The following is a 22,231-nucleotide window of genomic DNA, read 5'->3' as shown; positions in this document are numbered from 1 at the left end:
TCGTTTTAACTTATTTATTTATTCACATATACAAAGTGTGCTGGAATCAAAGCAGTGCTTAGGTATTTAGCAATACATATAGTCTGTTGGCTGGTGGATAGAGCATCTAAAGATCGCCGAGAGTGTCCAGCCCGCCGCCCGTCTCCTTGCCAAACTTGGCCTTATCCTGACTCTCGGTCCAGGCCTTGGCGATCATCTGCTTCGTCTTGGAGTCCCCCTCATTGTACATCTTCTTCATGATGTTGACCAGCGCTGATTCGGGATTATCGCTGTCCTTACTCAGTTCTGAGTCTTGTTTCTGTTTCAGCCGCTTCTGGATGGCGGTCAGCACATCCCAGTGCTCGTCCTCCTTGACCTTCTTCAGGTAGATGGCCACCGTGTTGGTCTTGATCTTACGGTAGCTCTTCTCCACATCAATGCCATGCAGCAGGTTGTTCACGGTCAGCCCAAAGTCCTTGCCCGCCAGGTCGCGCACATGCAGCTGCAGCGAGTTCGGCGTGTAGGTGACGGTCACATCCTCCTCCGTGCAGCCCTGCACGTCCTTTAGGGTGATGAAGAGTTTCACAAACTTGGCGCTCTGATCCCAGCCGTAGTCGGTCAGCTCGTGCAGATATCTGGGGTGATCAATAACGGTTTACCAATAAGCTCTATCGAAACTTCTAGACTCTAAACTTTGAGTTGTAACTTGGTTAACAAATACAAGTATAAACACACTTCTTGCTCATCAGAAATCCTGGGTTATGAATAGTTTATGGGTATATGCACTTCACTGTCTATAGAAGGGAATAATGAATTTTGTGGTATATGATATGATATGGGTATGATACAATGTGTGATGAAAACGAGTTGATCCAATAAAGCATTTGTTTTCATGTTGATTTCCCTACAATCTTAAAACCATCTTATAAAAGTTATAGTTATTCCCGGGAGACAATAAAAAAAAAGAATAGATGAAGCACGATCGGAAATGCTTCCCTTCACTGCCCATAGAAGGATATAATGAATCTTGTGGTCATGTCATATGGGTATGATACGAAGCATGATAAAAACATGTGGAACCTATTATACTTTTGTTTTAACGTTGACTTCCTCACAATCTTATAAAAGTTACAGTAATCCCCGGGCGATTATAACAAAATTAAAGAACAGATGAAGCACGATGCAGGGAATATGTGGGCGACACCGTTGACCCCCGGCTTTGGAGCACCCCCGTCACTTACCTTTTTGCATCTCCGGAACCGGCCGCCTTTCGCTCCTCCGCAATTTTGGCCTTCATCTCCAGGTTAACGATCTCCCGCTCCGCCTCCGCTTTGGCGGTGGTCAGCACGCCTTTTACGCGGGCTCCTTTGGCCTGCGCCAGAAAAGCCGCGAACTCGGCCACATCGCTCTTGAGCTGTTTGCCGGATGGGGTAATGGTTTTCAGTTGATAACTCAGTTCAGGAACACTCGGACTTACCTGTTCTAGGGACATTTTGTGCAGGTTTTGAATAGCAATTGATCAAATTTCGTGAACTCGCAGAAATTTCGAGCAATTCAATGACGCCGGCGCCCGCTCTGAATGTGCTAAAAAACGACTAACGCGTGGCGAGAACAAAGCACATTGTGAAAAATACTTACTAGCATATTTTTCGGTATATTTCAGAAGGCAAATAACGGTATCCCTTAAAATACTTATGCGGTATTTTCGGTTCAATTTAGTAGGAGAATAGCCGTTAGCAGTATCCTTTAAAATATAAAGATAAAATTCATAAAAAGCTGATAAGATAATAGAGATTCTTTATAGGAACCGCGTATTTTTATTTATTCTCTGGTTCAGGGCAATTGCTACATGTACTGTTAACGGACTTGGTATCACCAATTTTTTTCGAATACCATTTTGTCACCATATATATATTTGACAGGAAATTGCGCCGAAAAAGCGATTTTCCCGCCATTGAAGTGTTGGCGTGCCAAACATCGATTACCGATGCTTTAAAAACATCGATGACATCGATGTTTCTCCACCTCTGTGAGCCATCGGAATCGACGGTTGATACCACAACTCGCCCCCGCGGAACGCCGACACATAATCTAGACAATACGACCCCAGTGCAGTGCCCAGTTAATGTGCTCCAACCAGGGAACCCACTTGCAACCAGCGGACGCTGCGCCACAGCCAGAGTTCCGGGATTAAAGGGCGGCGCAGCAGCAGCAGGCTTCTGATATCGTAACTCCGGATCGGAGCGAAAGGCCTCCAAGTGAGTAGTAGGCCTCGCCGGATAGGGCAATGCCGTCCATAGGGAAACTGCCTCACTATCAACCTAGGAACTCAACCGTTCGACAGCAAACGCTTCTCTTCCATTTGGCCTGGCTAACAACTAAATTGAACTGTTTTTCTCGTCCAAATTATCTATCATCAGGATATTCTGCCGAGGAACACAACGTTTGGGATTTTGGGATCATACCAAGCCGATGCCCAGGAATAGTGTGCTCCTGAACAGGAACAATGGCCGATCGCGTTCTGTGCCAGGAGTTGGCAACGCCAGGTACTCACTATCGTCGCCCCAAGTCGGGCATGGCCAGCCCCAATATGGGGTACGCCAATGGAGGCGGATCCTGGCGAGCGGCTCCGAGGCACACCCAGAAACAGCAGCATCAGCAGCAGCAGAGGCAAACGACGCCCCAGCAATATGGCAACAGTCCGGGAACTGGAACAGCAAGCGGGGGAGGAGGAGGAAGGTATGTGGGCAAACCCACGGCGGAGGAGTCGCAGACGGTGGAGTCCACTGGAGCTGAGGTGGTGGCGGGTCTGCCGGCCACTCCGCGCACAACCAAGCAGACGCGCAACAAAAGTGAAGGTGGGTTAAGGGATACTACTAGTTGCGCTATAGAGATGTCTAATCTGTGATCCCTGTAGAAGCCATCAATGATCTCCTTGTGCGAATACCGGACATTGGCAAACTGTTCGATGTCCACAGCCGGATTGGAAATGGCACCTTCAGCACCGTCTTGCTGGGGACTCTGCGGCGGGAATCGCATCTGCCGGACAGTCTGCGCCGCAAGTTCGCCATCAAGCATCATATACCCACCAGCCATCCGGATAGGATAATGAAGGAGCTGCAGTGCATGACCAAAATGGGGTAGGTCTGGGGACCCAGGGGTAATCCCCTGGGATTCCATAATGCGATACAGATACACACTCTATCCCGAACCACGAACACTCCACCCACGCACGCTGCTTCGTCCTCGTCTGCGTCAAACGCCGTTAAACGACGTCAGCCGGTAGCCGCTCCATCTACGTCATTGCAATTTATTTCGCCGCACGAACGAGCGAGATGGCTAGAGACGACTGTGGCGTTCGTTTATTGCACTTTCACACGCCATTCACGTGCCCATTTACAGTTACATTGAGGCCCCCCCTGCACAGCGAAAAAAAAAACGGACCCTCTACACACATTTATACCTTTTTCGCCATCACTTTGATGTGCGAATATTGTTTAAGCCAGCTGAATTTCACCTTTGTTTACGCAAAATGGCATCTGCCGTGCACACAAAAGAAAAGAGATCGCATTGAAACGCTCAGTTTAGATAGATATTCCCCTGTTTCATATTCATTTAGATCTTAACTCGAGAAGAATACAACAATCTTTCATACATAGATACTTATAAAAGTCAGAGTTCGTAGCCCACCCCTGCTAAATGCATTTGTATATTTTATCAGATTTGCCATATACAAGGTTGTCTTTTTCGTATCATATTACCTTATTCATATTATTTTGGCCTGTGGCAGATTCTAATTTGAAGAGAATAAAAAAGTCTTTCACTTAAAAAGGCCCAAAAGGCTAGATAGTTAAAAAGTCCGAGTTCGTTACCCACCCCTGTCAAATACATTTGACTATATTATTGGCTTACCATATATAGAGGGGTTATTTTCATATCATATTATATATCTGAATAATCTTTATAAATCTGATTGAAATACTGATTAAACAATCAAGTTTTATATAATTTTTTTCCGTGTGGCAGATGTAATGTTTGTTTACAGCCCGCGCACATCACACATGCGTGGTTTCGAGCCACAGACACTGGCATATCCTGCAATCCCAGTCGTCTGCTATCGATTGCCGTGCCCCGCCACGCGATTAGATTAGGCGTAGTCGCCCAATCCGAACCCAAATCGGTTCAATACCGCCTCAAACCGGAGGAGTTGGGGCCAGTATCGTCACTGGTCAGGTTCGGCCCATCACCCCGGCTGGATGGGTCTCCTGCTCCACTCCCAAAGAGGTAGAGAAAGTGGGTATACTGTGTGGGCGACGTTGCGTGCTTGACATTAGCCGGCTGCCCCCCAGATTACCCATCTTTGGCCCCTCAGAGACCCATGGCCCGCTGCGATTTTGTGTCTATTCAAGCAATTTGCGCAAATTCCGAAGACCCAATTGCGTCACAGCCGACGATAATTATGACTGGGCCACGCCGAGTGCTCCCTCACGTATTCACATATGCCGTATTCCGTATTCCGTAGCCCATCGCCCAGTTCGCAAATCGCATCTGCCATATCGCCAATCGCTCTCGAAAGTGTGATGTGCAGCTGGCTATGAAAGTAGCTAGACAAAGCAAGTGGCATAAAAAACTAATCTTTTTTTTATAATAAAGTTAAATATTAACTTGGGGTTTTTACCATATTAAGCAGCATATTAAGAAATTCTAAGATATAACAAATCACAAAATACGTATAGTATAATAAAGTCAAATATTAACTAGGGTTTTCTCCTCTTGTCGTGGAACTATAGCTTACAAATACAAACAAATAGGCCCTTAGAGCATGTTAAGAAATTCTGAAACCACAAATCACAAAGTACATATAGTCTAAACAAATATTTGAAATCCATTTGTCTAGAAAATATGTGTGTTTGTTTGTCAACACAATTTTTTTTTAATTATTAGCTTTATAATAGTTAAAAAACAGGCCAACACTGGTTCTGAGTGACGTCGAAGTGCCTCTCTCTCTCCCTCAGTTTATCTCCCTCCCACTCCCACTCATTCGAAGTGGGCGGAAGTGTGGAGGCGTCTCTGTTGTTATTGTTGTTTACCCACAGGGAACAAAACCCAGCAGCAAAAAATAAGGGAAAGTTGGCTTGCTTTAATCCGGCTGTCCAGTTTAATCAATCCCATCGTATTATACAAATTGTGTATTCGCTATCTTTAAAAATAACATTTCAGTGGGAGGGACACTGTCTATACATATTTTAGCGCAGAAATGTCTTTGTTTACAAGCAGAATAGGAACCAAATAAATACTATATATGTACTGTATAGGATTTAAGAATTTACGACATTTCTTAGAAAATCTCACAGTTGAAGCCCTCAAAAACTGTGTCCTTAACATCTTTGAACTTTAGATTTCGGGATTTGATCAGAATAGGTCAGGATACAAAGTTATTTAGGTTAATGACCTGTTGGAAAAAGTTCGGACTCAAATCCCACTTCAGTCCAATACATTTTGTACTTAAAACATATAATTTGTATATTTTCATATTATAGCTTCCAAAATCTCTTAAATATTCAAATATATAATCCATATCATTTCCATTTTTACTTTCAAGCCCCAAACTATCTCACCTAATATATGGTTTTCCCGCTCTGTTTCGCTTTCCAGGGGAACGGAGAACGTGGTGGGCATCCACTGTTGCCTGCGATGCGATGCCTCCGCCGCCTTCGTGATGCCCTACATGGCGCACGACCGATTCCACGACTTCTACACGCGGATGGATGTGCCCGAGATCCGGCTGTACATGCGCAATCTGCTGGTGGCCCTGCGCCATGTCCACAAGTTCGATGTTATCCATCGGGATGTGAAGCCGAGCAACTTTCTCTACAATCGTCGCCGGCGCGAGTTTCTCCTGGTCGATTTCGGGCTGGCCCAGCATGTTAATCCCCCGGCTCTGGGATCTTCAGGATCCTCCGTTGCCAACAACAACAACAACAACAATAGCAAGCGACCCCGCGAGCGGGATGCCATGGAGACAGTGCAGCAAAGTGCACCAGCAGATGCTGGCCTGGGTGGAGCTGTCAAGCGCATGCGTTTGCACGAGGAGTCCAGCAAGATGCCCCTGAAACCAGTCAATGATATTGCCCAAAGCGAGCTGCAGCAGTCGGCTGCGGCAGATGGCTCCAATCCCGTCCAGCAACAGCCAGTGCAGCAACTGCAGCAGCAGCAACAGGGCCAGATGGATCAGACACCCTCGACCGCGTCTGGCAGCAAGTACAATACGAATCGAAATGCCTCGGTAGCGGCGACCAATAATGCCAAGTGCTTCTGCTTTGCAAATCCATCTGTTTGCCTCAATTGCCTGATGAAGAAGGAGGTGCATGCCTCCAGGGCAGGAACACCTGGCTACCGGCCGCCAGAGGTGCTGCTCAAGTATCCGGATCAGACCACCGCCGTTGATGTTTGGGCGGCGGGTGTGATCTTCCTCTCGATCATGTCGTCTGTGTACCCGTTTTTCAAGGCCCCCAACGACTTCATTGCTCTGGCCGAGATTGTCACAATTTTCGGAGATCAGGCGATTCGAAAGACGGCCTTGGCCCTGGAGCGCATGATCACGTTGAGCCAAAGGTCCAGGCCACTCAATCTGAGGAAGCTGTGCCTGCGTTTTCGCCACCGTTCCGTTTTCAGTGACGCCAAGCTCCTCAAGAGCCACGAATCTGTGGACGGAAGGTGCGAAGTGTGCCGGAACTGCGATCAGTACTTCTTCAACTGCCTGTGCGAGGATAGCGAATACCTGACGGAGCCACTGGATGCCTACGAATGCTTTCCGGCCAGCGCCTATGATCTGCTGCATCGCCTGCTGGAGATTAATCCCCATAAGCGAATCACCGCCGAAGAGGCACTGCAGCATCCGTTCTTCACGGCCGCCGAAGAGGCCGAACAGGCGGATCAGGATCAAGTGGCAAACGGTACACCGCAAACGCGAAAGGTACGCCGGCAACGGTATCACAACCACAAGACGGTGGCCGCCACGCCGGAGCAACTGAAGCAGCAGGTGGCCCTCGACCTGCAGCAGTCGGCCATCAACAAACTGTGAAACTAGTCCTCACCACATACATTTTGTATATAAACTATGCCCAAATCACATATCACGATTGTATATAGACCACACCCACCACCGAGCACATCTCATATGCACCCAGGCCCAGAAGAAACTCGTCCAGTGTACAGTGTCCAAGTGCCCCCGCTCGGCCACATCTACTTACCTCAGGCTGCAGGAAGGAAACCAAATGAAGCACTCAATCCACGCATATATATTTATAGAAACGTTTCAAGCATGAACAATAGGCAAGGAATACCAAAAAGAAAGCGAAGAGAGAATGATTATGAAGTATGGTCGAAAGGATTGGGCCACCGCCCAGTGGCAGAAGTTCTGCACTATCCAGCATGTTGTATAGTTCGAATAGTCTTAGCTAACCTAAGTAATTATTGTATATCTGAAAGTGCGTGCGCAGATATATTATTTAGAACCGAAAATATATTTATACCATGAATAATGAATGAAATTTATAATACGGAACCGAAGAAATTAAACAATTGAACTCAAATGTACGGAATATTTTTTTGAAAATTATAAGAAAATGTTTTCAATGGTAGAAAATATAACTTCACGGTATATATGTAGAGTTTAGAATCTGACTTTGTTTCAGTTTTTTTTTTTTTGTTGATGCGGACAGCTAGATACAGATTTAAAAACATGTTTATGTTGGAAAAAAATGTATTTATAGGAAGCAATTACAAGAAACCAGAGTTTTGCAGGGGTGAAAGGTCCCCAGGCCTTAAAAACTAAGCTAGATCAAAGGACAGGATCCTTCCCCCCGATTATGTCTCCATTTTCTCAGCTTTCTTGCGCTTCGTCTTGGACGTGGAGGGCGAGTCGGTGGCTGCTGTGTCCTCTGGCACCTCCTCCACCCGGATCCTCTTGCCGGCGACCACATCATCCTTGGACGGCTGCGTTTCCATGGCCCTCTTCTTGGGCTTCACAAAGCTGCCGCGTCCAGCGGCGCGTTCCGCCTCCTCGATGCTGTAGGGCTCGATCTCCAGCGCCTTGAGCCGCCGCTTGTGCACCTTGGTGCGGAAGTGGGCCTGCATGGCGGTGTCGTCGATGAAGTACTTGGCACAGTGGACACAGTAGAACTGGGCGAATCCCGGCTTGTCGAGGTCCACGTTCTGATTCATGAGCTCCCCGCTGCGGGTGCGCAGGTCATCGTCGATCTGGTCGAGATCACGACGGCGATTCCGCACACGCCACCGCCTCTGCAGGTGGGTATCGCCATAGTGCATCTTCTTGCGCTTCGTTACCATTCCCATCTTGCTGGCTTTTGTTTAATTTACTACTTTAAATCAAAAAATAAACGTTTGTTTTGGCACGTGTTTTGGTTGCCAGTTGGGTATCAGCTAAAATGGGTTTGCCAGAGGTTTTCTCCAACCTGAAATCAGTTCAAACATTACATTTTTCCATTAATCTTGTAATTTGTTGGTTAACTTTACCTATTTCGGCCTAAAAACAGCGTTTTTTAATAATTTAATTTTAATGCGCACCAAAATTCCCAGAGGTGGACAGCGGGCGATAACTCTTTTATCGGTATTGAAAAAAAGGTGTGTACACACTGGTGACCAGCTGTTTGTTTTTATTTTCATTAAATACTAAAAATTTAAGCATAAAGCATAACAAAACAATAAAGAAAAAATTAAAACACCTTTCTTATTTTGTAATGTTCCCTCTGTGTTCTATCTGTTTTTAAATAAATCGTTAACTTTTTTGTCATTTTTTAGTACCTTTCCGTGTGCAGTGCACTGCTAAATAAAAAAACATATGTTGCAATTAATTAACAACAATCGCGCGAACAAGTTGTCTGCGGGCGGACGTATTTTGTTTTGTTGTTACTTAGGAAGCAACGTAAGCCTAGAACACATAAATATATACAAAAAGTTTATAAACTGGAGCCGATAAAGTGCAAATGATAAACAACAAAAAAAGAAAGAAGAGTGAGAGAGGGCGCACACCCGCAGACTAGCGCACACACATGTGCGATTGGATAACACTGTGAAATGGATCGGGTTTTACACTTGCAAAAACGCTTAAAGCAGTTATCGTGATTGTTTTTGTTGCTACTCTCTTTTTTGTTTTTGTAACAGAGATGCTGCAGCCGGTCCACTATTACTATCTCTCTTGCCCTCAAAGCTTAGCATGCATATGTAGTTGTAGTGCGTGTGAGTGTGGTTTAGTGCAAATTGCAACAACAAAGTAATAAACAGAAACTGTGATTGTGGATAAGAGGGGGTTGATGATGGGCGGAGGGTGGGGTGGGGTCCAGAGGGAGTGGGACAGCTGCTGCAAGCATTGTACAAAATGACAATTGTTGGTTTATTGGCATTTATTGTGGACTCTCTGTTTTTAGCTAGACATTCCGTTGAATTCGCCACTCAAACCGGCATTACAACATTGTTACAACTAGAGCAACAACAACAAATTGCCGCCCAATTGCCGTAAGTACAACGAAAATACAGACAGAAAAACAGAAATAGCATTAATAAAACTAAAAACAAAGCTTAAGAATCCTTATCGATAATCAGCGATTGCATACCGATTGTGATTATCAATTATCAGTGCCAATTGCGTATCAGTCAATTATACCGTTACAAGCACAATTAACCGCGTGTGTGTGTGTGCTTTGATTGATATATGTACGAATATAGATCTACAAACTCTCCCACTCTTTCTCTCTTTTACACTATGATATAACAGCTCCCCCGCCCCGCCCCCAAAAGAAACATGCACTAAACGAAAATAATCACTCTCGCTCTCTTAATTGTTGTTGTAATACATGCCAGTCACGATTTGACATTTCGAAAAGGTGTGAATGTGTGTGCCAAAGAAAAGGATGGGGAGCTCTCTTTGCAGAGATCAGCTGATGAACTGAACCCCATTTCCATGCAAATATACAGAGAGAAAAATTGGTGTCTTTAGCTGTTATTTTTTTATTTCAGAAAGCAAGGATTAAATAGTTTGTAATTTTATATACTAACTAATCATAAACACAGACATTTTTCAAAATGAGTATAAAGCTGAATCAGTAGACTATCAGCATATTAACTTAAAAATAACTTATTTGCTTATTTAAATGAATAAGGAGTTATTTCGCTGAGTAATCGCTTGCAACATAATACAGCTATCAAAGAGTTTTTTGCTGATTCATCATGTAACTCTTGAAATTGTATGGGTACATTTTTAAAACGAAACTTAAAAAAATAAATAAATACATTTTTTTTAAACAAAATTGCCATGTTTTTTCCTGTGCAGAGATAATGCAGGCGACTAAAAGCGACAGTGTTAGAGCTAGAGATCCAACCGGTTCCGTCTATTTGTTAGTTTTTGTTGAATAGTTATCATAGGCGTAGTCAAGGGGTTATAATTCAACCCAGCCCCAAAGTCCAACAAACCAAACAACTATACGGGGTTCCCAAGAAACAAAAACAAACCACAGCTTTGGAAAAAATGTTATCTAAAAACGAATGTTCTTAGCAAAGGCATTATTAAATTATCAGAATATATTTATATTGTTATACTATAATATAAATGCCAAAGAAATTTCCGATGAAAAATATTTTTCAAATTGTCTGTTATGTCATCAATGATCTTTAGATCAAAATAAATTGATCAAAGTTAAATTAAACATATGCACAGTCCAGAAAACAGTTTAAATAATATCCTCCTTTCCAAATGATCTACTCCGCCAATGTTCAATAGATATTGCAAAATCCAAAAACTATTGCATCCAGTAGCAATCATGTATTGTATGTTGTATGTTCTCTTTTAATGGGTTATTTTGAAAGTCTCTGGTTTCCGTATCGATCTTTGACTGCCCAGAAATACCGCAACGCAGCTAATTTTCCTTTCGTTTGGGCCAAATACGAAAAAGAGGCAAACGAACAAGCCAGTTAACCAGTTGTGCCAGTTCAGTTCAGTTGGATAATTATTGAGTCCATCGCTCCAAGGCTAGGGCATTCCAATCCCCACCAGATCGCATAAAGAGGTTTTAGCTGTGCACTTGGCTACCTATTTTCATAAAGATTTCGCCGCTCAGAACACGAAGAATTCCAGCTAAACGGGTTTTCTATCACGATTGTCTCTAACACTGGCTGCGGTTTTGTTTTTTATTTTTTGCGGATGAGATTTATTACAAAAAAAAGAGGGGAGGAATCATTTAAAACTGCGCGTGTGTTTATTATTTGGGTTATCCCCCTCAGCTTCTTTATAGTATTAATCAAAACGATCAGAAAACAAAATGCAATAATAATTCAACCTGGAATGTTGGGAAAAAGATGAAATCGGTGTATTACGACATTGAAAACAGTGTGACATTTGGGTTTTTACCAAAGTGCATGCGAGTAACTCAATATATGGTATAATTTGAAATGTATTATCGTCACTTAGGATCTTTTAGAGGTTCACAGTGGTAACCCATGTCCCTCGACCGCACTTCCTGCGATATCAGCGAGCTTTCTGCACTGCATGCCACAAGTGGCTCGTCTCGAACATGTTTCCCTGATTACTTTGTAATATGTGGTCGTACTTATCACTCAACTACGATATGAACTGAATGCGGTGAACCACAGAGACAAACAAAAGTAAAACAGAAAGAATACAGCTCGATTCGTCTGTTTTAATTCAGGTTCGCAGAGTTCCCATTTGCAGAAGTGGAACAACAGTTGGAGGAGTCGTAAGCACCCCATTATAATCCAGGTTAATCCAAGGTCAGACGTGAGTGCCGGGAGTTGGGGGAAAGTGGGCGCCGCAGTTTCCTCTTTATCCGGTGGGTGGGCCACGCGGAGTTATGTCTGGAATTTTCATTTCACATTCTCCATTTCACAGTTCGCATTTAGCATTCAGCATTCAGCATTCCCCTCGAAGATGTGAAAGGGAAAGGGCGGAGGTTGGATTGTTCAGAGATTGACTTTCTAATTGAAATATCGGTTTGAATGGGATTTTTGGGTTGGGCAACTTGACCCGAAGCACACGTATAAAGCAACCTTTATTATGATAGTTAAATGGGAATAGTATTATAACATTTAATTCAGGTTTAAAACCCTGGGAAGCCAAATTTATTAGATAAGGGTTAATTGCTCGTCCGCATGTTTAACTAAAAGTATGTTTTAGGCTACAAATGCTCATAAGTTTTTCAAGTTTAAAACCTACTTCTAGTTTAAGATGCCTTGAGAGTAGGAATAATCTATCATTCGTTTTTTAATTTATACTACTCAATCTTTAGTATAAAAATAAGATTTGTATCTCTAAAACCTTTTAACATGTGCTTAGAATATAATTTGAAATTATAGAACCAATTACCATATTACTATCCCTCTAAACTATTATTTTGACCGCCATTGTATCCCTATTCATATCACTTATACACATGTACTTTGTTTATTATTCACTTACGAGTAGCAAAGTTTTAATGTGACTTTCACTCCGTTCTCCTCCGCAGCCATTAATCGCAGATTGACAGAAGAGCCGAGCGCAGTAGGAAGACAGTACCCCAGCCGAAGCTATGGACCACGCCACACATCATGACCACGCGGGCATGCATCACGATCACAACGCAATGGCAGATGCAGTGGGAGCCACCGCCTCGTCCTCCGATGCTGGGTCCATGTTTGACATGGTGCCCGACATGAACGACATACATGCAGCCCACGCCGGTCACGCTGGACACGCAGGTCACAACCATGGCGGTGGTTCTGGCACGGGAATGGAGCACATGATGCCCATGGCGGTAAGATATCTTACCTGGAGGCTCTTCAGAAATCTCTAGGGGTTCGCCTTTACAAACTCCCGTCTAATAAGCTGATTTAAAATCCCCACAGTTCCACTTCGGATACAACGAGACGATCCTCTTCTCCTGGTGGCACATCGAAACGGTGGCCGGTCTGGTTGGCTCCATGATCGCCATCTTCCTGATGGCCCTGATGTACGAGGGCCTGAAGTACTACCGGGAGTATCTCTTCTGGAAGACGTACAATCTGCTGGAGTATCGTCCGGTTACGGGGCCCCAAAGGAATCCGGAGGCGCCACGGATTCCCTCGCCGGCGGCGGCAGCTCCCTCGCCCGTGCAGTGAGTTCCGGAGCCTTTGATTTAGATTATTCAATATCTTAAGGTCCCCTTAAGAGTTACAGCATGCTTTTTGCCCTCACCCCCTCTGCCTTTGGCTTTGTATCTATCGTATCCATACTTGTTGTATATATTAATCTTAATGCTTTCTTCTTTCTTCTCGTTTCGTTTTCGTTCGTTGCCGTTACCCGTTAAATCGTACGCCCCATTCCTGCTCCATCAAATATATATCTGCATATCATCAATGCGCGTCAATACGCTCATCATTTGTAAATTGATCCATCTCAAAAACTAAAAATCGAAACCAAATTCATACCGCTACGCCGCTCTGCTTCGTTGTATAATTGATTTTGTGATTCACGCGATCGTAATTGAAACTACATATATATATCGTAACTGAAATCTGATTCTGTATCTGTATCTGCATCTGCATCCGCGAATCGCATCCGCAATCGTGTGGTGTCCCCCCGGCACGCTTCGATCGATCCTTTTTTTAGATACGTGGGCGAAGTTGTGCACAAGCAACCGTAAGTATCGCTCCATTTCCCCACCATTTGCCCACTTGACCACCTGCCCACCCCGTCCAACCAATGTATTCCCCGTCTCTGTATAATTTCTATGCCTCACTTAAGTTTGCGTTAATTTGTCTACGATGTTGGCTATCCGATATGTCCGTCCATTTGCCAGTTAATGGGGAAAAACCTGCAACAGCTGTGTATCGGTTGGCAAATTGCCCTGTAATTTGTACAGATATCTGGACCATAAGATATAGTATTACACTTTGGCTACACACCTGTAAAGAGCACACAGTAGTTACACTACCAATTGGAAATTAGTAGTCTAGAGTCTAACCCTAGTTTACACTGGTAGCTTAATCTAACCATAGAACTTTAGAGCAGGACAACCCCACACTCAAAACCGAAGGATACATTTATATGGGTGCATGTCATAGCACCAGCGGGCGTTATGTCACTCTTAAAAGTGTGATAAGGCCCACCGGTTTTAAGACCCTTTCGAAAGTGTCATAATGCAAGCAGGTCGTTATAACATCACCCCATTTATAGTCCCTGTATTGTTATGTTCTATATTGTTTTATTTTGTTATGTTATGATTTTTGTGCCGTTCAGTTATGTACTTTCTGTTGTCCTGCTAATTTTGTCTGAGATACACTTGATACCATGCTATAACTAAATGCAACTCTTTCGATGAACAGACCTTCGATGCTGTCGGTTAATCACCTGCTCCAGACGCTGCTGCACGTGCTCCAGGTGACCCTGTCCTTCCTGCTCATGCTGATCTTCATGACCTACAACGTGTGGCTCTGCCTGATGGTCGTCCTGGGCGCCGCCGTTGGGTACTTCCTGTTCTGCTGGAAGAAGTCGGTCATCGTGGACGTCACCGAGCACTGTCACTAACAGAGGACCACCGGAAGCCTCAGCCGGCGATGTCTCACACAGGAGGAAGAGGAGGAGGAGGAGGCACAAGCGGAGGCGGACCAGGAGCAGATGTCCATCTGAACGGAAGGCGGAGGCGTTGGTGCTAGGCTGGAATTCCCGAAAGCTCTCATCCCCACAGAAAACACACACTTCAACTTCAACACACCCTGCTACTTGCTATTCTCTAGCTATATTAGCCTATAACTAACTCTTTAGCTGGACTGTAAACGATGTGGCGGCATCTGAATATCTGAATATCACAGCCTACAGCCGTTTACAGTCCAGCCTTTAAGTCCCGACAGCAAGATCAACTATGTAAACGATTTTCCCGGAAGGATTTCCAGGCAATCGGTGTTATAAGTCGAAAGTGTATAGTAAACAAGAGAACAAATTGAGCGAATTGTATAAAGTTAAGCAATGCATATATAACTTTTTCTGTTGGTACTCAATCTATGTTCGCAGGATTCCCCCAAAAAGCAAATATTTTTTTTTATCACTATTATTATATACCATTTTTGTATCCCTATTATACGATTATGATTATTATTATTGTTTGGTAATAAAATCCATTCTTTTTATATTTCACTTTTATTTGTTAGCCCCTGAAAAGACATGTTTGTTAAATTTGGCTTTCTTGTGAAATGTCAACCAAGCCACGAATGTTGTAAATTTGAATAAGTGCTTCAACAGTGCGTTTCACAAGTGTAATTCGGTTAACCAAAAAAATTGTAGGCCCCAAAAAGCTGGTTGGCATTGATTTGTGCTTGCATTTACGTGTTGTTTAAACAACTGATATTACTTTAGGCTCCAAAATGTAACACAATTATCTAATTAATTTTAACGTTTCCCCATTATTCCCACACCTGACTTTTAATTGTTGTCTGTTCTTTCAACTGACTGTCTGCGAATGGTTCATCACTTGGAAAATCCCTTGATTTTTGCTCATCTCTTAAATGGCCCTTGTAAATGCTTTCCTATAAAGATGTCCATCTAAAACATCGCAACAGGCTTCCAAAGCGGCCACCCATTCTGCCTTAATGCCCCGAAACGCACTGTATCTAGCATATATTCACCCCCTCGATCAGCTTGCATAAATAGATGTTGTAGATATTACATTTAAAGCAAATACATACAGTAAAACGGCAACAAATTTATAAATATTATTAATATTAAATCTACCTATACATTAATAAATATACAAACAGAATATTGTTATAACTGAAACTGGAGCGAACTTTGAAATGTGTGGAAATGTTGGGGAAAATAAGCGACGTATTAAATAAAATTAATCAATTTAAAGTAAAATTATATATCAAATTGATATATTTTTAAACTATATTTACCCAGGTAAAGTTTAGCTATAAGGAAAACAACACCTTCGATTTCGTTTTCGGGATTTACTTTGATCTTTATTAGAAAATTATTGCGAGTCTCTCAATAGAATGTTGTATCCTTACGCATATCGTAATTCATAATTAAAAACATCTTTACATAACTACAGGCGATCGATCAAATTTTATTGACTGGTTACTCTATACTTAAATATGCATTCGTAAACCTTTTTTCTTCTTTTTCTAACTTTTGCTTGCCCGATGGGAATTCAATTCAATTGATTAATTTGCTAGGTGATCGTAATAACCAAACAAAGGGGTGATGGATTAGTGAATAGGATCTAAGTTTACTAGGGGGAGTGAGGTCCTTGCAGGCGTGGGGAAACGGGAGCTCAGCCTGTGAGGACGCAAAAATAAAGCGGCCCATACATTCATATATATGTACGGTTCTTCGAATGGTTTAATATTTAACTGACAGCTAACAACCCGCGCGTTCTCAATTACGATTATTAAGACCGATCGAAGGATGGGTGGAGAGTAATGGATATTGGAGTTATATAATAATATACATAATAGTTATAAGTAGATGAGAGAAATTGAAATTCACCTCGTTTGTATTGTATCATCATGCCTAATACAAGTTCTACACGAGTGTCTCTTTCTGCCTTCTCTTTCACTCTTCTCTCTCTTTCTCCGATCACTGATCGTTCGTTGATCGCCGATTGAAGATCGTTGATTACTGGATTTCTGGATTTCAGGATTACGGACTTTGGCTCTCGGTCTGTCTGTCGTGAAGAAACATTTATGTGGGGAGGTGTGGCATAGAAGTTACCTGGTTGGTTCTTCTTTCTCTATATATATCTCTCATTCTCTCTCTTTCTCTTTCTCTTCATATATATCCCTTTCATTCATTTTTATAATTTTGGGTTCCGTTCTTCAGTTGGCAGCTCCTGGAATTCGTTTGCAGAAAGAAAAGTGTTAGTTGAGTGAGCCAGACCAAAAGTTTTGGTTGGTAAAAAGGTGGATAGCGCATCTTAGACTAATTTCGAGCTGATCGTGTTTAAAGAAATAGGCTCAGGAGTCATCTGAGTGTGTGGTTTATTTATTTGTGGCACGAACAGTTCAGAACATACATCTACGAGGAGTTTTCTTAGCTCTGGACCGATATTCAACCTACGGCTGATCGTGTCACATGGCAGAAAATGGCAAAAATGGGCTTAATCAATATCAATATCATTATTTTTGGGGTCGGGGGTCAGTCACAATTTACCTGTTGGTGAAGAGGAGGGGGAACATGAACATACACTTGTATGGGTTTAGGAACTCGAACTCTCTCGCCCTCTCTGTCTGTGCTCTGTTTGCTGTCTCCCTCTGCTCTCTGCCTAGCTTGTTTTTTTATTGATTATAATTTAATTCGATTTAGCAATTCAATTACCTCGTGTTTTTTCGTGGGTGTCTTGGAATCTTGGCTTGAAGATTTCGCTGGGGTTAGTTTTTTTTATCTTAAGAAATACGATAGTGCATAGGGGGATGGGAGGGGCAGAACACCACAACAATGAGAGAAGGATACAAAAAAAAGGAACATGTAGATCTACGACGGCAAGCCGAAGCCTTCAAGAACCACTTCCAGGGCAAGCACTTACTTTAAAGTTCGCTAAACTCATGAATTTCTAGTAAAACAAAAAATATTCTCATCATTTTACAAAATAACAATACCAATACTTCAATGTTTATATTACAATTTCTAATAAGCTGATGGGAAATAAGGTTTAAAAGTCCAGAAGAACTGGTATTAAATCCTTCAAACAATCGGACTCGAATTAGGATAGCAATATTTCAAGGCTTCATCCTTGGAAACGGCTTTTCGGTTGTTTGGTTTTTATCGATTGATCAAATGTACCTGTGCAATCTGTCAATCATCAATAGCTCCTCTCTCTTTCTCACTCCCACAGTCCGTCACTTTCTCACATTTTCGACTACGTACCTCATCTGTGGAACTCGAAACCCAGAACCTCCCATCGCACACAAATGACCCAGCAACCCAGTCGCCAAGCCAAGCCAGAAGCACATGCAGTACGAGTCTCTCTCTAGGTCACTATATATATTACTATATATACATTTATCATTTATGGTTTATGGAATATGGGGTGTTTTCTTGTGTTTGGGGGTGGCGTAGATAGGTGTGTGGGGTGGGGTGTGCGGAGAGGATTGCATGAGATGCGTGGATCTGTTTCTGTTGGGTTAGTTAAGCGCATAGAGATAACAGTAAGGCTTGGTAAATACCTGGTTCAGTCACTGTCCCACTCCCAATTGCAAGGGAAACGTCCAAAGAACGCTTCGTAACGCCCTAGTCCTCTATCTATCCCTAACTCTTGGTCGTAACCAGTTGTATATATAGAAACCGGATAGCTAAACACTGTAAAGATTATTGCGAAATTCCCTATTCTATTCTAGGTAAGGCAAAACCCAAGACTGACACAAACTGATCTTAAATGATCTTCAAACTATGGAACTACTCCAAAATATAATAGAAGACTAATAATATAATTGATCTATTAACTATTAATACGAATATGACTTGCGTTAATATTTAATTACCACTCTTTAATATTTACTCAAACAGTTACTGGTTTTTGCTTTTCTAATAACAATCGAAAAAAATCTGATGAATAAAATGTATATATATTTATTTTGAAAGTAAAAACTTCGCTTTCGTTTAAAATGATTAGTTTGTCAGACTTGAAAATAAACGTAAAATCCGTTAGAGTATAAAAACACTTCTTTCAAAGATCAAAATCAAAATCAAAAAGTTTAACCTAGTGTTTTCAAAACTAATGCAGATAACCTTTATGATACATCATAAGAATTTAAAAAAAAAATTGTTATCGTTCCGTCCGTCTGTCCCTTTTGAAGGACTGACCTTCGTGAAATCCTCGACGGATCTCAACCCAACTGGGTACACACATTGAGGGGGACACGTGTGTGTACACAGATATAAAAGATCGATATATAGTTATGGTACGAAAACGAGTATGTCTACGGAATGTGGAGTGGCACAATGGCGCCGTAGTGTTACTTTTTACGGGTCTATCAAGTGTTCGACTCACCTCAGCGCACTCGCTCTGCCAGCTCAGATACTGTTTCTTTTTAACTGTTTTCTGATACATATTATTTTGCAAAATTTTGTTAATGATTTTTTGTTTTTTTTTTTGGGTACCTCGATGCTGCCGCCTTTCGCTGCGGCAGCTGCTGCTTACGGATTGTGAAGATTGAGGATTGCAGATGGGCGAGAGATTGTGTTCTTGATCATATTCAGTTGTGTGGTTTCGTTTAGGGGCTTTGGGAACTCCTGCTCCTGACTTTCAGCTTATTCTTCTACACGTCATTTACTTGTGGTTCTGGTATTTCACTTGGTTATTATTCTGTTTTTTTGGTCTCTAGTAGCGGCTGCGGCTCCGGCTACGGCAATGTCGCTCCCGGCTTTCGTGGCGGTAGTGATTATGGTTGTGATGGCTCCGGCTGCTCCGGTTGCCACTAACGCCACCCCCACCGCCACCGCCACCACTGTGCGAGTACGAATGGTGGGAGCTGTGGTGCGACTTATGGTGATCTGGAATAGAAAAGGCGGGGTTTTTAATAAAAGCTCGAGTGCCGTGTGCAAGTGCAAGCGCGACCCCGGTCTCCAAAATGAAAGCGGGAAACTTACGGTGACGCCGATCCGAGGGCTGGCGATTCTGGACATAGTCGCGACTTCGTTCTCGGTACTCGTTGCGTGGCTCGCTAAAGGATTTCCAAGAGAAAATAACAGGTTAGGTACTTTTCCTTATGAAAATGCAATACTATGTGCAGCTAATGTATGACTATGACATCATATTGTCTTGCAAAGCATCTAGTCAACTTGATTTTAGTAACCAAGTGATAAAATAAACGCAAAGTAAACAAACTTAGCAGCATTACTCATAGTCACATTGAACGGCATTCTGCCAATTTTGTTGTAATTAACTAGAAAAAGAAAAGAACGAATTCTTGTTTTCGATATTTCACCAAGGTATCTATAAGATGTGGGGTTAGACATGGCTAAGCACACTGCTGGATTAGCGGAAAAGGCAAAATGCCAACTGAGAGACAATGTAGCTAATAATCCGAAAATTCCGGGATGCTAAAAATATCTATCTTTCTAAAGAAATTCGTGTTTACATGGTACTACCTTCCGAAAGCTTATCTATCTATTTTAGGGTTGGGTATCTTGAATCCTCACCGCCTGTTGTCGTAGGTGTGGAAGCGCTGAACTCGACCCTCGCGCCGACGTCGATCCTCCTGCTCGCGCTCCTTCTGGCGCGCATCGTTGATCTCGGCCACCGCGTTGCGCAGCTTGGAGTAGCCCAAATGCTGTTTGCCCATCAAATGGTCCTCGATCCGCTGCTGTGCATCGCCGACGATCAGGAAGGCGCCGCAGATCTCGCAGACTTTCATCTGTTTCTCGGGCAGCGAGTCATGCGACCAGCCAGCCGCCTTGTTCTCCGTCTTCTCCTCGCTGGTTGCTCCAGCTCCTTCGCCCTCTTGAGTAGGAGAGGTTCCTGCTGTTGCTACTGCAGAACTTGGAGCAGCCTCCAGAGCATCATCGGCGGTGGTGGCGGCAGCTGGAAGGGGGGTGTTTGGGGTTTCCTCGCTGGGATTTGTGCCCGGACTGTTGTGCAGCTCGTGCTCGGGTGACCTGCTCAAACTGAGGCTATTGAGGGCCTTGGTATGGGCCTCGAACTGCTGCAACAGTTGTTCCTTCTCCTCCTTCAGCTCCTCGCACAGGGTCATCAGATCCTGGGCCTGATCAACGTCCCCCCGAATGCCAGCTTCCTCCGCTTCGGAGAGCAGCTTGTTGATCCTGGCATTCAGGTTGACCAGCTGCTCCTGGTGCCTGCTCAGAGGAGCTGGAGCATTGGGCTGATCTTTCTGCATGAGGAGCAAACGCTGCTTGCCCTTTTGGATCTTTCGATCCACATCGTGCAGCATCACATTGCAAAAGCGCAGGAACTCATCCTCGTACTGACGCTTCCGTTGCGAGGGACGGGCGTCCTCGTACAGGTGACGAGCCTCCTCGTCGTGGATGCGGGCACAGGGACCCAGATCCGCGCGGGTATTTATGAATAGATCGTGCGGACAGAACTTGACGTTGTAGAACTGACAAAACTGGGGGATACCAAGAAAAAAATGAGGGGATTATTGGAGAGGTTATCCCACGATGTTAGCCTTCATCGTGCTCACCTCGGGATCCTCCCAATTGACTTTAGCGCCCGCCTCGGAGGGATGCAGGTTGCGATTCCTGCCCATCAGCTCGTCGAGCATTTGCCTGGCGGCGTCCACCATTTTCCGAGAAAAGGCGACACTTCTCTGTGATTTAAGGGGGCGCAACTCCTAGGGGGGCGGTGGTGCAAGTGGACCAAAGTGACTCCAGTGATTCCCGATTCCGGTGGCCCAGCACACCGACTTTCGTGGCCTGGACGGTGCCGGCGGACAGGTGCAGCCACTAAGCGCACGTGCAGCGGTTCGAAGCACGTTTTTTTTACCTGGTTAACCGAGAATTTCGCCAAAATCAATAAAATAAAATTATTTCACAGAATCCGTGGGCTATCGATATCTTTGCAGCGTTTTTTGGTCTTAAGCTATCGGGTTATCGTTCTTCGACGGCAGGAGGCGTTTTTTTGGTGGACCTATCGGCATCAGCTGTTTAAAAAAGCTCCAATAATAAGAACTTTATAAAAAAGTATCAATATAAGCTCACCTCATTTAATTTAATAAAGATCTTATATCCAGAATATCATATTTCGTTTATTTTATATAACCTTTATATCAATATCGTGCTCTGGTTTTGAACTACATATTTATAATTGTACTTAAGTTTTTGTTTTTTAAACTCCATGTTTGTTTTTAGCTTAAAAATGTCAAAGCTTCTGAATTTGAAAAACACTTGAGTGACCTAATGTCCGTATTTCAATGATCTCTTAAAATTTTGCCAACTGTCAAATCTGGCAGTAGACCTTGATTTAATTTAAGGAGTAAAAACATAAGTGTATACCCATTTATAAAAAATTTATTAATGAACTAATATGTTGCACTTGGCATTACGATAATACCAAAAGCAAATCATGTATTCCGACAGATATAAAACTTCACTCATTTTGAACGCGGAGTAAACTATAATTATTCGGTTAATTAAATCATAAATGCTTTTAATGCCGGAGAACCTGGTGTAAGAAAGTGAATAAAATATAAAATTAGGGGATTTTAGGGTGACCGCAGATTTACGTTGACATTAACTTAGTGGCATCAC

At 43.2% G+C, this 22,231-nt stretch overlaps 5 protein-coding genes across 10 annotated transcripts; 2 read left to right on the top strand and 3 right to left on the bottom strand.

Annotated features, from left to right (window-relative positions):
* On the bottom strand, window positions 1-1,616 carry LOC108015218 (calcyclin-binding protein). Its single transcript, XM_017081558.4, has 3 exons — window positions 1,457-1,616; window positions 1,221-1,393; window positions 1-614 (listed from the first exon to the last, which is right to left on the bottom strand). The coding sequence occupies exons 1-3, from the start codon at window positions 1,469-1,471 to the stop codon at window positions 107-109; spliced, it is 696 nt and encodes a 231-aa protein (XP_016937047.1). The 5' UTR covers window positions 1,472-1,616; the 3' UTR covers window positions 1-106.
* Window positions 1,617-2,008: 392 nt separating this feature from the next.
* Window positions 2,009-7,574, top strand: Cdc7 (Cdc7 kinase). The gene is made up of 4 exons (XM_017081769.4): window positions 2,009-2,237; window positions 2,400-2,837; window positions 2,897-3,119; window positions 5,635-7,574. The coding sequence occupies exons 2-4, from the start codon at window positions 2,486-2,488 to the stop codon at window positions 7,061-7,063; spliced, it is 2,004 nt and encodes a 667-aa protein (XP_016937258.2). The 5' UTR covers window positions 2,009-2,237; window positions 2,400-2,485; the 3' UTR covers window positions 7,064-7,574.
* Window positions 7,575-7,726: 152 nt separating this feature from the next.
* Window positions 7,727-8,673, bottom strand: LOC108015206 (zinc finger protein 593 homolog). Its single transcript, XM_017081535.4, has 2 exons — window positions 8,518-8,673; window positions 7,727-8,456 (listed from the first exon to the last, which is right to left on the bottom strand). The coding sequence occupies exon 2, from the start codon at window positions 8,335-8,337 to the stop codon at window positions 7,849-7,851; it is 489 nt and encodes a 162-aa protein (XP_016937024.2). The 5' UTR covers window positions 8,338-8,456; window positions 8,518-8,673; the 3' UTR covers window positions 7,727-7,848.
* Window positions 8,674-8,790: 117 nt separating this feature from the next.
* On the top strand, window positions 8,791-15,153 carry Ctr1A (Copper transporter 1A). 5 transcript variants are annotated; one of them, XM_017081531.4, is made up of 6 exons: window positions 8,792-8,926; window positions 9,429-9,516; window positions 12,516-12,803; window positions 12,895-13,142; window positions 13,637-13,666; window positions 14,353-15,153. In XM_017081531.4, the coding sequence occupies exons 3-6, from the start codon at window positions 12,579-12,581 to the stop codon at window positions 14,552-14,554; spliced, it is 705 nt and encodes a 234-aa protein (XP_016937020.2). In that variant the 5' UTR covers window positions 8,792-8,926; window positions 9,429-9,516; window positions 12,516-12,578; the 3' UTR covers window positions 14,555-15,153. The 5 variants fall into 5 exon arrangements, with proteins under 5 accessions (XP_016937023.2, XP_016937020.2, XP_016937022.2 ...); XM_017081532.4 differs by having other exon boundaries at window positions 8,908-8,926; window positions 9,433-9,516; XM_017081534.4 differs by lacking the exon at window positions 13,637-13,666 and having other exon boundaries at window positions 8,791-8,926.
* An 804-nt stretch (window positions 15,154-15,957) lies between these two features.
* On the bottom strand, window positions 15,958-21,567 carry LOC108015204 (luc7-like protein 3). Of its 2 annotated transcripts, XR_005014784.3 has the most exons (5): window positions 21,166-21,567; window positions 20,165-21,090; window positions 19,613-19,686; window positions 19,014-19,516; window positions 15,958-16,856 (listed from the first exon to the last, which is right to left on the bottom strand). XR_005014784.3 is itself a non-coding variant. In XM_017081529.4 (4 exons), the coding sequence occupies exons 1-4, from the start codon at window positions 21,265-21,267 to the stop codon at window positions 19,344-19,346; spliced, it is 1,275 nt and encodes a 424-aa protein (XP_016937018.1). In that variant the 5' UTR covers window positions 21,268-21,567; the 3' UTR covers window positions 15,958-19,343. The 2 variants fall into 2 exon arrangements, 1 of the variants encoding a protein (XP_016937018.1); XM_017081529.4 differs by having other exon boundaries at window positions 15,958-19,516.
* Between the last annotated feature and the right edge of the window lie 664 nt (window positions 21,568-22,231).

The sequence above is a fragment of the Drosophila suzukii genome, chromosome X, assembly GCF_043229965.1.
Source record: "Drosophila suzukii chromosome X, CBGP_Dsuzu_IsoJpt1.0, whole genome shotgun sequence".
NCBI lineage: Eukaryota > Metazoa > Arthropoda > Insecta > Diptera > Drosophilidae > Drosophila > Drosophila suzukii.
This window is presented reverse-complemented; position numbering and strand designations above follow the sequence as displayed.

Coding starts and splice junctions, on each gene's coding strand:
- Cdc7 (XM_017081769.4), top strand. CDS start 2,486: ATGGCCGATCGCGTTCTGTGCCAGGAGTTGGCAACGCCAGGTACTCAC. Junction 2,838..2,896: donor GACGCGCAACAAAAGTGAAG/GTGGGTTAAGGG, acceptor TGATCCCTGTAG/AAGCCATCAATGATCTCCTT. Junction 3,120..5,634: donor CAGTGCATGACCAAAATGGG/GTAGGTCTGGGG, acceptor TTCGCTTTCCAG/GGGAACGGAGAACGTGGTGG.
- LOC108015204 (XM_017081529.4), bottom strand. CDS start 21,267: ATGGTGGACGCCGCCAGGCAAATGCTCGACGAGCTGATGGGCAGGAAT. Junction 19,687..20,164: donor CACACCTACGACAACAGGCG/GTGAGGATTCAA, acceptor GAAATCCTTTAG/CGAGCCACGCAACGAGTACC. Junction 19,517..19,612: donor GCCCTCGGATCGGCGTCACC/GTAAGTTTCCCG, acceptor TTTCTATTCCAG/ATCACCATAAGTCGCACCAC.
- Ctr1A (XM_017081531.4), top strand. CDS start 12,579: ATGGACCACGCCACACATCATGACCACGCGGGCATGCATCACGATCAC. Junction 12,804..12,894: donor AGCACATGATGCCCATGGCG/GTAAGATATCTT, acceptor AAATCCCCACAG/TTCCACTTCGGATACAACGA. Junction 13,143..13,636: donor GCAGCTCCCTCGCCCGTGCA/GTGAGTTCCGGA, acceptor TCCTTTTTTTAG/ATACGTGGGCGAAGTTGTGC.
- LOC108015206 (XM_017081535.4), bottom strand. CDS start 8,337: ATGGGAATGGTAACGAAGCGCAAGAAGATGCACTATGGCGATACCCAC.
- LOC108015218 (XM_017081558.4), bottom strand. Junction 615..1,220: donor GGTTCCGGAGATGCAAAAAG/GTAAGTGACGGG, acceptor TGATCACCCCAG/ATATCTGCACGAGCTGACCG.